General features: G+C 42.2%; 1 protein-coding gene across 1 annotated transcript in view; it reads left to right on the forward strand.

Moving 5' to 3' along the window:
* The window catches only part of HORMAD1 (HORMA domain containing 1), a 974,569-nt gene that overhangs the window by 295,562 nt on the left and 664,013 nt on the right, over nucleotides 1-14,994 (forward strand). The window contains exon 9 of the mRNA XM_086947457.1: nucleotides 4,583-4,727. Coding sequence (XP_086803583.1) covers nucleotides 4,583-4,727 — 145 coding nt within the window. The remainder of the gene's footprint in view (nucleotides 1-4,582; nucleotides 4,728-14,994) is intronic.

Raw genomic sequence — 14,994 nt, forward strand, 5'->3', positions numbered from 1 at the left:
TAAACCAAGAATTATCTAAGGGTCTAATCAGCTCCGTACCTTGTTATAGAATGCAGAAGATCTTGTATTTCTCTCTCGGGACTCGATCTCCCAGCAACTCGGCAAGAGAAAAGACAGCGTCTCTCTCAGTGCGTCAGCGGGAGGGTCGGCTTCCTTTGGCACTTGCTACAGCAGGGCGTCGGGCAAGTAGATAGTCGATCTGCTCCAAACCACTGTGAGTTTTGCTATGGCAAATGCTGGTATATTTATACCTGGAGGGTGCCGAGTTTGACGTAAGGTTGGACATAAGACGTCACTAAGAACTTGCAGTTCTTTCAGGACTTCAGGAGTTCTAGGACAAATCAAATACAGAAGCAGGGGCAGTCCCGGGCTGCTGGAGGTTTGGTTTCTCTAAGAACACGTTGTGGTTTCTAGGAGTCTGTGGAAGTAGCCTTGCCGTATTTGGACTGCATTGGCTATGTCTTAATATGGGTATGATTATTATACCCATATAAGGATATGATTTGATATAACTATATAAGGGCATACATCGGGAATATTAAACTAGAGTCCTAGATTCGTCCACAACAACTTCTTTTATACAGTAAGTATCCAGTATTTGAATGCTGAGGCATATCGACCTGACTAGCCACTGTAGTGTTGGAAATGTCAATAAAGAAATTCATAAGCCAAATTACTTATTACAAAAGCGTATATTTTTAAGGCACTTGATTTATCTTAAACACTACAGGGGTCATTCTGATGGTGATTACAATGCATGCAGTCGGAGGCAGCAGGGGGAGGGACAGTCCGATGCTTTTGGACAGGCTCAAGGAACCCGTCTGACTGTCGGAGGGTCAGTAATACCTACAATTGGGTTGGTGCCTTCGCAAGCACCGCCATAGGGATTGCAATGTCCCTTTCTGCCTGCCCTTTCATGGCTGTTCGCCCACCATAAAAAGGCAGGCGGAAAGTGACTTTAGGGGCCCATAACGGGCCCCCTTCCCCTCTGGCCCTTCGCCATGGGACCTGGGAGCCCCCTAAACATCCCTGCACCTTGTGACAGGCACCGCATGGTGCTTGCCACACGGTGCAGAGATGTTTTTTAAGTGTATATTTTCTATTGCAGCTTGGGAAAGTGATCTGGATACTCCGGACATTCGTTGATAGTTATCAATGACAATTAACCTTGCCTGACCTTGATTTTTACCTGGTTTCGGGTATTCGATTAGTCCAACAGATGACCATCATTATATAATTCACAGACAATTGCTCAAATATATCAGAATTCTGTTGTTAAAATAAGGTTCCTAAAGCACCTTGGAAAGTCTCTATACTTACCTACGTTCTACTAATTGGAACACCAATTCATTATTTTGTGGATTCTGTGAACATAAATTGTTTCAGCATCTTCGTAAAAGTTTTCAAATTTGGCCCGAAGAAAGTGATGAATAATGTTTGTTTCACCAAAACGCTGCTTCAACACTTTTGAGTCAACCAGTACCGCTGGAGCTCGCTGTTTCTGTACAATTGTTTTCAGCCGCTTAGATTCGGCGCAAATTCCACCGCTGTGCGGGTGAATTCCAAGCGTGAACGGAACGGACGGCCCCCGGCTGTCCTCCGCACACGCCCACCGTGACGTCGGACAGAGATTAATAAGTTTTATCTTACTATTTTGATGTGTAACATGATAAATGATCTGTATTTATGTTTATATAATACTGTAGATCTGATGATTTATACTATTATCCTTGTGCAAGAGTCTGTTTTCTCTCTTTGTTCTTTTTCTTTTCGTTTTTGTTCAAGATTTTATCACTTGTATTTGCAAAAATTGTTTTATATTGAGGATTGATTAATTGGAACTGTGATTTTGGCTTTTATCTTTGATACACGATTTGTAAATCCAACAGACTGGTCTGATATACAATAAAATATAAAGATATTCTTCATTAAAAAAAAAAAGTGTTTTTTTTAAATCATAATAAATATAGAATTCTATTTTGTTCACTTGTTTATGCAATTTTCTTATGGCAGAGTTATCTGTCCTACTTGAATTTGCGTCAAGGGGCTCACAGAAAAATAAGTTTTCCCTTGCAGTACCGTCCGTAAGATCGCGTTCTCCATTTACATTTAGTATGGTAAGTTAATTATTGAGTGAAAAGGGAGTTGTGTTATTTTGTTTGGTCTATATACCCTGCCCCTTTTCTCCACAAAAGGGTAACTCTCTTGTGATTTGATAATAGACCCCCTAAACATCCCTTCAGCCAATGGCAGGCACCACATGGTGCCTGCCACACGGTGCAGGGATGTTTTTTAAGTGTATATTTTTTTTATTGCAGCTTGTGATGCAGCCCGCAGCACAAGCCACAATTACCGCAGTGAAGGCGGTCGCATTGTTATGAGGGTAGGGGGACCGCTGACTCCTTGTTGGGTGGTCCCTCTTCCTCTACTGTGCCCCAACCAGCATAGTAATGATGCCCATAATTTTGCCGCAGCCAATCTTATACTGTATAATACAATTCTTAAATAATGACATTCACAGTACTTTCTGTCACAGGCTCACTGCACCAATCAGGATTTAACTCTGTCTCAATGGTCACACACAGAGACATCTGTAATGATCCTATTAACCAACTGAACTTTCATAACTTAAGAGTACATTTCCCATCCATTAATCAAACATTCATTGCCAGTCACAGATCTGAGTTTAACACATTGTGTTTTTTGCTCACCACAATTCACCCAGTTTGGACCCAGCCGCATACATATCAGGCTTGACACTGCTACCATTGGAAACAGTTCAACCGGAACTGCCAGGCCAGGTCCTCCATGGACCGGAAACAAGCATTTTGGGACCGGTTTCAGGGTATCAGGTAACAGGATGCTTGTTTCTGGTCCAGGGAGGACCTGGCTTGGCAGTTTGGGGTGGACTGGGCAGCAGAGTCAAGACTGATTTGCATATGGCTGGGCCCAAACTGGAGTGGCATGGCAAGCAAAATAATTATGGATTTAACCCAGATCTGTGACTGAGGGTGAATGTTTGATTTGTTCAGCATTCAGTCCACAATGTGTTCTTTTTGCATTTGTTATTTCAGATGCAGTTAACCGAAGGTGAAAACAGCCAAATGTAGAATATTTTGTTCTTCTTAGCCACCTTTTTGACCCTGTCTCCACACTCACTGACCCTGCCCCCACGACACGTAATAACAAGCAATACAGCGCCACACTTTCTTTTAACACCTCAACTGCTTGTAAGTGAAGAAAGCCTGGAAGCGCGCTTCCAGGCTGCGTTTATTGTGTGGCACATGTGAGTCAAGCAGCCACACTAGAGGAGGAGACAGATCCCTTAACCATTTTGTCGCATCACTTTTCCGGATTGTGTTGGGAGACTTCTAATGGTATCTGCAAGCCTGAAGAAGGTGGTGGATCAGCCTATACCACAGAAACACGTCGATTTTTGTTGACTACTTGGTTCAATTAGGAGAAAATAATTTGGAAAAGTGTGGAACCAGGGACATCAACTCTAGTGTATATGTATTTGGCGTGCTCACTTGATTTATTACGTTTGTGATGTCTCTATTTTGTCATACTCTCCCAGGTCGTTTGTTTAATCTATGTTTTTTAATCACTGTGAATAATCATTCTTTTTATATTTTAAATCTGCTATGGATCCTAAACAATAAAAAATATATTACACTTTTAATATTATTTTTTTGGTTTCTATTTGGTGTTGGTGACTTGGATAGTACATGTATGATATTAATGTGTATGCATGATAGCAGTGTGGACCTGTATGCTTAAAAGGAGCCAAAGGGATCTTACTTTTGTACAGAAGTGTCTAATGTTGGTGTCCTGTCCCTTTGGTGAGTAGGACCCCTTTCTTATATTTTGGGATCTACTGTTCTTCAACATCTCATTCTATCCCCTTCGAATTACCCTGATCCTAATGCAGACATTTGCACTGCTTTAATGGAATATAAAGTCATCATCCATGGACAACTCAAAGGACTCCAGGACGAATTTTATCAGTAGTTACCTTTGGGACTGAAAGAGGCTCAAAATCAAATTACTCTAACGCAAACTAGTTCTAAATACATGCCTTGAAAAAGCTTGCAGTCTTTTGCAACGGTATCAAAACAATCATCCCTACACTCCCATGTATAGAGTCAGGTATTGGATTCTAATTCCTTTTGTATTTTCTTAATTGAAAAGAAAATGTTAGGCAGAAAAAGAAAAAAAAGAAAATTTTGGATCATCTTTTCAATTAATGTAGTAAAGATTGCTAATTTCTCTTCTCTACACAAATGCATTCTATGACTGGAAAGTAGGGTAATTGCCAGTAAAGTCTAAACATCTCCTTAGAAAGAATTTCTGCAAAATCCATTCTTGGGTATTTCTGTAATTCTGTTGTTTAATGAGACTACTGATATTCCTCAGTGTGCAAATGTATTGTAATTCAAGAGAATGGAGGATTGGGTTTGTAAGTCATTTCCCTTATTTTTAAGGGTAACATTTTTGCTTTCTCCAGTGTCCATGAGTTGAAATTAAAATCTGAACACTAATGCTGCAACTAATGTATTCTTTTTTTCTTTCTTTTTTTTAGAGTGCAGTCACATTTCCAAACAAGGTATCTACACATCAGCAATCCTTAGTTTTAGTCAAAAGACTCTTAGCTGTTTCCGTATCCTGCATAACCTATCTCAGAGGACTCTTTCCTGAATGTGCCTACGGCAGTAGATATTTGGACGGTAACATAAAATTCTTTCTTACTTTTGACGAATGTCCTTTACTTATTTCATATTTCAAGCTGTAGAGCATCTTATTTATATTTTGATAAATGTACTATTAATAAGTCTCCTGTCATTTATGTTTGAATGAGCTTCGTTTGAATGAACTGGAAACATTAAGTGTCATGTCGGAGGAAGGTTATATGGGGATTCATTTCTATTCCTTAAATAATTATTGAGACTGTGCAAATTGTAATGGTGTCAGCTATACCCAAAATGTATTATCTTCCAAATGAACCAGTTATATTTTTTTGCCGCTTTTCTCTGAAAACGTTAAAGAAATTTATAAGTAAATTATGTGAACACCTTCCACCAGAACTCACTACCTAACTATTACAAGAAGAATCAGAAACAGCCAGTTGTGATGATATTAATAATTATGTTTATCTATCATCATACCTCTGCAAACATGCAGGAACTCCAAAGTCCTTTTTTTATTTTTGTGTATTTCTTGTGAGAAAAAGCATTAAATAGATGATGGAACATTGGGGAGGAGCTTGCATTCACCCTCCTCATGATCCCTGATACTTCACTAACTTTACTACTCCTGATACATTAAGTTTCGAAGTATTCCTTTTTAAGGCATTTGACATGGGGTCACTTAACATGAGTGAGGTCTAGAACTTCTCATTCACTCTTGAGTACTCTTCGCATTGAAATTCTTCTAGATGTCAGCCACCTTGGCATCTAGAGGACAGTTTCCCAGAGAGAGCAGTTAGCTACTGCTAATTTCAACATTCTGTACCTGATAGGCACATCTGGGATAAAGTTTCACTTTGTCAATGTTTATAACACTGACATTTGAGGCGATAACTTTTCTGTGGGATTGTCTTGCCTAAAAAGATATTGTTGACCTGACAAAAAGAAGTTACATTTACAAAAGTATGCAAGATTTACAGTCGGAGATGGAGATCTTAATGCTCCAGTCACAGAGGATGAGGCTGCTCATGTAGGTAACAACCAGCTTTCAAACCTGGCATCAACCACCCCCAGAGTAGTTGTGAATCCCTGTTCGCTCTAAACAGGATTACTTTAAACAGAGAAGCTGGAAGTTCTAATTAGTAGATGCAATTCCGAATGACCGCCTACTCCTGTATTTTGAAACACTTTGGTGCTGTGATAAACATTATGGCTTCATCATTGAGGCATGGTATGTTTCCATATATTGGAGCAGGACCATGATCCCTAGATTACATTCCTAAAAAAGGGGAATGACTTGCAGGCAGTTTTCAACTCCTAGTCTACTGTCATGGTTGGTTGAGATATCCCCACTTGCCTGGCAGGGATCTATAAATATACCAAGTGTCCTCCACCAGGGGAGAGTTGTGATAATTATCGCATCCTCAGTTTTTTTCCTGACATGTTTTGGCATTCCAAACCTACAGAAATTTATCAGGGGAAAAAGACACATAAAAATCAAAGCTTATCTAATTTGGTGCTTTAAATACCTCCCACTGATCCGACCCATTTGAAGTCATGATGCTAGGGCCTCATTGTGAGTTTTTTAAACTTCAACAAATCTATTAGAGAGGCAGAGTACCAACATCCTCCATAATGGCAGTGCCCATCAACCAAATGTTGATATTTTCTGCTTGTGACCCCTGTGTGAATCAACAGTCACAAACAGAAACATCTACATCAGAAGGCTCTCCCTAAATAGGACTAGCCTTCCAACTTTGGAAAAGATTATGGTCCTGTGTCATATTGGTTTCCAGGAGCAGAGTCATCTGCCTCTACTGGGAAAAAACATCAGAAGTCCACACACTCCAATTGAGGTTCGGATACCTAGGGGATGGCCGAACAGGGCTTCCACTCTTAATGGCATGTGTCTTGTTTCACCCATCCTTTGAATGAGGAACTAAATTTGTCCTTAGTATGAGCGTATAAATTAAACCTGTTTTAATTTTCTTAATTTGTTTTTTCACTCCAAAACAGCTTTTCTCTAGAAAAACATGGCGACAGCAAGCTAGCTTGCCGCGGTGCTCCGGAATGAACTCCCGGTAAGATCGTCTCCTGCCACGTAGCGAAAGTATCTGAGCATGGATTAGATCGTCGGAGTAAAGTGAAAATCGCCTGAAAACCTTGTTGTTTACCAAGCTGTTTTCTCTTTGCGGGATGCGGAGTGCCTCTCTTTGCAACGGGCGTTGTAGCGGAGTCCTCTCTCTTTGTCCATGGATCTTGTGCAGGGGTTTCGACGGAGACAGGGACGGAGAAGGAGACGGAGGACGCCGACCGGAGCTTGAAGGTAGGGGGTGTAGAGGGGGGTCCCGACTGGTGCTCTGCGGCTCTGGTAAGTGGTTCTCCGGTGATTGGCAATTTCGGGGCACTTTCAGGGACGTGGAGAGTCGGGACATTGAAAAGTTTGCCGACTCGCACAGAGAGTTGTTGCTTGGCCCCTTCCTATCCCGGGAGTGTTGGGTCGCCCCCGAACCCGGTCCGAGGATCTGTTCAGCCGCGCTGGAGCTAAGGAGAGGCAGGAAGTTGAGAAGCCTCGTTCCCCTTCGGGGGTTAGCAAACGCGGTGAATGTTCCGCACACAGTCGTAGCTCCCTGCTGCAAGGAAGGATCACAAGATCAGCAACATCAGCTACATCAGCTACAGCGTACCAGTCTATTTGGTGCAGTGGAGGGGTCCTTGGTACATGAAGCTGGTGATGGGATTCTTACGGGTGTGTACCAAACAGTAACTAATCCTACTTCCCTAGATTGCACTCCCTCTGCTAAGGCTATATCACAGACTCCTCCTACCATAAATCCTATAAATACTTCTCATACTCCTAATACTTCAAAGACCTCTAATACATCACCTAATACACCCAGAGGGGGGCTTAAACGAGGTCGTGGACGAAAAAAGAAAACTGGAGTAAACAAGGCGGGGGTCCCGGAGGGGGGTGCAGAGGTCAGAAAAGGGGGCAACACACCAGCTAAGACAAAATCTTCATCCTTTTTGAACACAGAACTTACATCTAAACATACTAATGTGAAGGGTAAATCTAAGGTTAAGGCTAAAGATCCTAAAACAGTGCTCCCTATAGGGTCGAAGATTACTCCTTCACTTCGCTCCTATTTTAAGGTCGTTCTTCAGATCTTACATCTTTCTGAAGAGATTGACGATACTGATATGGCATCGGTCTCAGAGGCCCATTCCTCCTCTCCTAGCCAACCTTTGGTGCCAGTAGTTACACCGTCTCTGGAGGTGAGAGATGCAGTTGAGGAGAGTTCTAGTCAAATTATTGAAAATGTAGTATCTACTGGCCCCACAGGAGACTCTCAGGGTCCACGCGATCTGGGAAGAGAATCACAGCCTGTGCAGCCCGCGCAATTTCCGCCGCAATTCTCATCTGTGATAGCACAGAGTTTACCCCTAGTCCCAACTACAGAGTTGGCTGAGGAGGCCGAAGAGATACATTTTCTTGAACTAGGAGGGGCATCTGGGGGCGCAGATATAGAAACCTCTTCTGCTTCTGCTTTACTTGATCCTAACTCATTACTGGTTTCTTCTTCTTCGCCGATGACGGCTGCCTCCTTTTTGGGGATGTTTTCGGCCCTTACCTTGGAGATAAGAAAGGGATTTGCTGAATCATCTGCTAATCAAATAGAGGTCAGAAATTACTGTGAAACGCTTGATAATAAAATTGAAGGGCTCACTATAAGAACCGGAGTGCTAGAGGAGTGCTAGAGGAGACGGTTGGAGCACACTCAATTTATTTGGACCAGGCGAAAGTTGACATTCAGAAACTTACAAGGGAAGATTTGACTCTTAGCGAGAGGATGCAAACTCTTGAAAACAATGCAAGACGGGGGAACATTCGTATCCTTACTGTTCCTGAAGGATCAGAAGGGTCAGATATTAAACAATACATTGTTTCTCTACTTAAGGAATTCCTGTGCTTAGAGCATACTCTCGAAGAATTGTTGGCTGACATTCAAAGAAGTCATAGGGATCCCTTTAAATTGAATCCCCAGAGGTCCAAACCTCGTAAGATCCTAGTTAACTTTCATACTTACCTTTTAAAGAAGCGTATCCTAAATACGGCTTCGAAACAGAAGTCTTTGGCTGGGAAAGGTTTTACCTTTTTGATAAGATCAGACCTTTCTAGAGTTACACTTGAAAAACAATGGGAATTTGGGAGGCGCCTGGATGCCGTCAGGAAATTAGGTGCAACAGCTCAGCTCATGTTCCCGGTAATGCACAACAATAAGATGTTTAACATCAGATCTGTACAAGCAGCCGATGAGTTACTAATGGAGCTGGGCAAGGGGGCCCGTAAGGTATAACTTCATGCACCTATAATCTACCCTAGTTACTTAAGGAGACTCACCATTTACTTCTCTACTTCTCTACTTCTAAATTTTGACGTAGGTTTTTCACTTAAATGTATTGCTTAATATGATCACAGTTTCAGTTATTCTCTTCTTTCCCTTGAATTTTCTTGCTCTTCATATGTCATTTGAAAAGAAGGCGGGTGATCTATCTTGGCGGGAGTCAATCGGTGGGGCACTATCTACTGGACATTGCTCCGGTTAGATATTGGAAGGGTTTTTCATGGGGGGAGGGGTTCACACTTTGGGCGGGTGGGTGCAGAGGGGTGGCAAAAATATAAAAAAGTCCTCCATAACCTAAACAGTAGTTTAAGGAATGGTAATACTCAGAATTTTTGTAGGGAAGTCATGAATGGTAATATAAAACACCACTTTTTTTTTGGTACAGTATTTTTGGTTTTCTTGGCTTATCGGATGAGAGATGAGTAGTGTTAGGTTTATCTCCTGGAACGTCAACGGCCTCCGCACCAAGCCCCGAGCCAACAGAATTTTACAATACCTGAAGGACTTGGATGCGCAGGTTGTGGTGTCACAGGAGACCCATTTAACTCACAGTGAAATGATTGCACTTATCAAGAAAAATAGATGGATTGACTTTGCGGTCTCTACCACTCAAACATCTCATACCAGGGGGGTGATGATTATTTTTAAAAAAGGAGCTAAAGCTAAGTTGGTTTCACAAGCTGTAGATTCTTCTGGTAGATGGGCCATGGCGCCAGTCCTCATCGTTGGGTTTCTAGTTACAGTCGTGGGCTATTATGGCCCGACTAGGATGACCCTTCTTGTTCGGAATCCGTTTTCTCGCAGTTACTTTCCGTTTCAGGTCCCATAATACTAGCCGGCGATTTTAACATTGTGTTGGATCCGGTCTTGGACAGATCTCCTAATAGTCGATCTTTGGTTTTGTTCAAGACTAGATCCTTCCTATTGGACGCTATGAGGCAGTATGGGTTTGTCGACGTTTGGCGACAAAGGTCGGGACAACAACAAGGGGTTTCTTTTCGGAACCTCAAATACCATCACAAGTCCGGGATCGATTTTATTTTAATAAGTCAAAGACTGGTTGATTCTGTTAAAACCATAGACTATCTCCCGTCTCACCTTACGGACCACTCTGCGGTTGAATTAGAATTAGGTCTCCGTATTAAGAAACCCCCGAGTACGTGGTCCTTTGATCGCTCTCTCCTTTCTAATGATGAGGATATCTGATACCTAAAGTCGGAGACGCAGAATTTCTTTCTATCAAATAACGGCTCCGCCTTAAATATAATTATCTGGGACTCGTTCAAGGCTACCTTGAGAGGGCTTATCACAGGTAAAAGTGGCTATCGTAGGAAGCAATACAAGGAAAAGATTTCCTCCATTGAAGTAGATATGGCTTGTATCCAACACGATATTGATATTAATTGTACAGCTTCAGGATCTATTTAAGATCCTCTTCAGAATCAACTGTTGACTCTAAAAGGAAGCCTGGCTTCGATTTTAAATCTGAGGGTCCAACAAAGATGGGAAGCCAGTAAATTGGCACATTTTGAATATAGTGAGGGCGCTGGTAAATTACTAGCTTGGAAGACCAAAGTAGATCAGGTCCGTAATAATATAGCATCTATAAAAGTAGGAAATAACAACTTTGATGATGAGGAAATTAGGAGCGTTTTTAGGGAATTCTTCCAAGATATATATCAAGAAGATAAGGTAATTACATCTGAGGATATCAAAAGCTGGTTCAGTAATATCACTTTGCCCTCTTTTTCTTTTGAACAGTCGCAATATCTGGACAGTCCCATTACAGTCCCATTACAGAGGATGAGGTGAAATCAGCCCTCAGGAAGGGTAAGAAGGGGAAGGCTTCCGGACCTGATGGGTTGCCAGCCGAGTTATATAAACTCCTGGAGTCAGAAATCGTTCCCTTCCTTACTATTCTATTCAATCAAATCGTTTTAGAAGGAATACCTCCTCCGGTATCGTGGGATAATGCCTCTATTACCCTTATTTTAAAACTAGGGAAACCTAAGGAGGCCTGTGGATCGTATAGACCGATCTTAATTTTGAATGTGGATTATAAAATCTTTACCACAGTTCTATCTACTAGATTGGCCTCTATTGCTCCCTCTGTTCTTCATTCGCATCAGAAGGGATTCCTGAAAGGGAGACAACTTTATGAACTCACTTATGATTTAATTGGCGCCATTGATATGGCAATAACCATATCAATGGCAAACTAGTCCCTCTCCTCTCCGAGCCGATGCTTCGCACAGTGGTTTCTGCCACCATAGTGTCAAGACTCGACTATGGAAATGCGCTCTACTTAGGCCTGCCAAAGACGTTAATTAACAGACTTCAAGTAGTCCTAAATGATGCCGCCAGGCTCATTTTTAATCTCCCGAGGAGAGCGCATGCCTCCCCATTACTAAAGAGTCTACACTGGCTGCCAATCGGGCAGAGGTCCATCTTTAAAAGCCTCTGTATAGCCCATAAAGCCATCTATGGGCAGGCCCCGGCCTACATTAAGGAACGGATTGAGATATATAGACCGGAAAGAAACCTCAGGTCTTCAGACGCCCAACTCCTTGTTTGCCCACGTTTTAAACTGGCTACAATGGGAGGGAGATCTTTCTCGGTCGTACTACCGAACCTATGGAATGCCTTGCCCGAGGCACTCCGTAAGGAGGGTAATCTGCTCTGTTTCAGGAAAGCCCTGAAAACCAACCTTTTCAGAACAGCATACAACTCAGCGTAATTCCTGTCCTTTCCTCTACCCTTCTCAGTCCCTTGGTTGTTACGACATGTGGTATAAGCGCCCTGAGACCTGCAGGTGACTTGGCGCTATATAAACCCGCAATAACAAATAACAAATAACCAACAATCTCCCATTGGCCGCCCTCACGCTGGATGCAACCAAGGCTTTCGACAGGGTCAACTGGGTGTACCTGTCGGAGGCCTTGGCCAAGTTTGGTGTGGGGGAGAGGTTTCGTAGGGTGATAGGCCTGTTGTACAATAATCCGTCTGCCTGCCTTCTTATTAATGGTGACCTTTCGAACCCTTTTTCCACCTCTGGGGGAACCCGGCAGGGTTGCCCGCTTTCTCCCTTGCTTTTTGATTTTTACATTGAGCCCTTCGCGCAACATCTAAGGGAGGAAGTGACCATCAAACCTTTCTCCTATCAAGGTTGGATGAGGAAGGTAGCATTATATGCCAATGACGTGCTTATTTTAACATCAGAGGTCACCACTGCACTCCCGGCTATCTTGAAATTGGCTCATGCCTTTGGACAAGTGTCGGGATATGAGATCAATGCAGCCAAGACTGAAATACTTGTACGGAATGATGAGGATTCTGTAACAGAATTCCAAGCAGGCATTTCAATGCGATACTTAGGCTTGACGATAGTGAAGGACATTAATAAACTGGTCCAAGTCAACTTATCAACCGTCATCAAAGATTGCCGTAAGCTTCTCCAATCATGGTCGCATCTGCCCCTTTCTTTAATAGGTAGAGCCAACCTCATTAAAATGTCGATCCTGCCTAAAATCTCTTTTCTATTTAATACCATTCCTTTATACTTTGATCAAACTATTTTAGCCAAGTTCCAGTCCAACATCTCCTCCTTTATTTGGAATAACCATCTTCCACGAATCGCTTGGAAAAAACTAAGACGGCGACGGGATAAAGGCGGTCTGGCGGCTCCAGACCTAAAGATCTATGCCTGGGCCTTTCAATTATCCCACTCTCGAATGCTGTTGAAAGGACCCTCAGCTTCAGGGGCGGGTCCTATGTTTGCAGCTATGTTGGATGGGGAAAGAATTAATCGTTCGGGTTTTCTTTTTAAGTTTGGCAATCCTAAGTTTAAAAAAAAAATTAAACTGAAGACTCTTCAAGGTCTTGCTAGAACCTGGACTGAAGTTATGAAATCTATAAAACAAAATTATTTTTGTGAAAAAACACCGTTGTGGGGGTTGCTGGAAAATCCTGCTTGGCTTGAAGACAGCTTAGCCACCCCCTTGAGAGGGCTGGAAGTTTGGGGAGACCTCTTTTATGAGGGGGATTTACTCTCGTGGGAACATCTGCAAGTCAAGGTTGGCCCCAACCTTTCGCTATTTAAATACTTACAGATTCTTAGCTTGACTTTAGCCTATAAAATCTCTCCCGCTAACAGGAAGAAGTTAAAACTTGGAGGGCACAGCCCATTGGTGTCTGATTTAGTAAACTTGGGTCCAGTTCAAAAAGAAGTGTCCAAGTGGTATAATCTCATTCTGGAGGAGTCGGATGGGGACTTTGTTCTGCCGGAGTCTTTATGGGGTTCAGCCTTGATAGACCAGAATCTACAAAATCTTTGGATGACTTCTTTTGAACTTCTGTGGAGCTTTGTCAAGCCTTCCTGGTTACGTAGGAATCATATTTTTACCCTGCATAGGGCATACTACTCCCCTCTCAGGTTGTCTACATTTTCAGGAGGAGAGTCAGTGTCTTGTGCTAAATGCGGGTTGATTGCTGCATCAGATACACATGTTTTTTGAATGCCCTCAGTTAGCCACATTTTGGGAGGAGATCAGCAATTCCCTCACAGGGTCACTGGGAAGACTTGTCACTATAGATCTGCCCCTGGTGGTATTTGGTGTTCTAGAAGGTGTACAAAGTCCAGCTAGGTGCCTAGTATTTCATGCAATCCTGCTTGCAAGAAGGGAGATCTGCAGGAAATGGAAAGACTCTTCACCTCCTACTTTTAGAGATTGGCAAACTTCAGTCCTGCAGACCTCATGTACCGATCTGGCTAGACCTGGCAATCAGAGTAAAAGGGCGTTCTGGTTTTTATTATCTTGGTTTCATTGATGTATCCGGGGTTCTTTTTTTAATTTTTTTTTTTTCCCCCCGGGTCCAATGATTGATCTCCTATGGTGCTTCTAAAACTTGCACCAATGGAACAGCCGTTATCCGGTTCATGCCCGGCCCCAACTGGCTGTCAAACTACCCCAAGGTTTGCCGCAGATTGGTAAATCATGGACTGTGTGCCTTCTTGGAATACAGTTGACAGCTGAGGGATAGATGGCCCCCACTAGATTTGTATCCCTTCCAGTTTTTCAGATAAACTGAGACAGCTGCTCTCTGCAAATTCCTTTTGGTACTTCGTCTACATGGTGGTTATGAGGACAAAAAAAAAAACGCTTTTCTCAAATAAACATTTTCATGCAGGTATGAAACACGCACCACCTGTTAATACAATCCACATACAATGCTAATATTGGTATTTTTCAACTCTGCCTTGGTCGAGGTAAAAATACAGTGACCTTAGGGGTGGGAAGTCCACAGCCTAAACTTTAAATTAGGTCATACTTGTCTGCACTGGTAGCTGGTAGGCTATCTCAGTAGACTATAGGCAGTTTACGCTTACTTGATTTAATTGATCCAAGTGCTGGCATTGAAATAGTAGTACACTAATGACTTATCTAATCATTTGTAAAGTTTTCAAGTATTGTTCAACACACCAGAGGTTGTTATGGCCTTCAGAGGCCCCAAAGTGCATTTAGAATTTTAAATAACGTCAAGAATGACTATTAAAGCATGTTGTGTCTGTCCACTGTGTTTAGGGGTACCCGTCAATTCTGCCTGTTGATATTTTTTAACAGAAAAAATAATGAATTTCAACTTTAGAGACCCAGATAACTCTTATGTTGGGGTCATTAGAAAATTCTCATAGTGGCAGCATGCATTGGAGAATTGTTTACTGTCTTGCTTTTATCACCTGTATACACATGACGTTTAGTGCCTTATAAATCTCCCTTGATTTCGACACGATTTCCAGACTTCTGTTTAAAGTGCAGCATTGGTCATTAAATGCCAGAGGTGCTTCTACCTATAACAGTTGTGATATTTACCTATGATAATTTACAGCAGTGATTTTGTTTTTG

The sequence above is a fragment of the Lissotriton vulgaris genome, chromosome 12 (genome assembly GCF_964263255.1).
Source record: "Lissotriton vulgaris chromosome 12, aLisVul1.2, whole genome shotgun sequence".
Taxonomy (NCBI): domain Eukaryota; kingdom Metazoa; phylum Chordata; class Amphibia; order Caudata; family Salamandridae; genus Lissotriton; species Lissotriton vulgaris.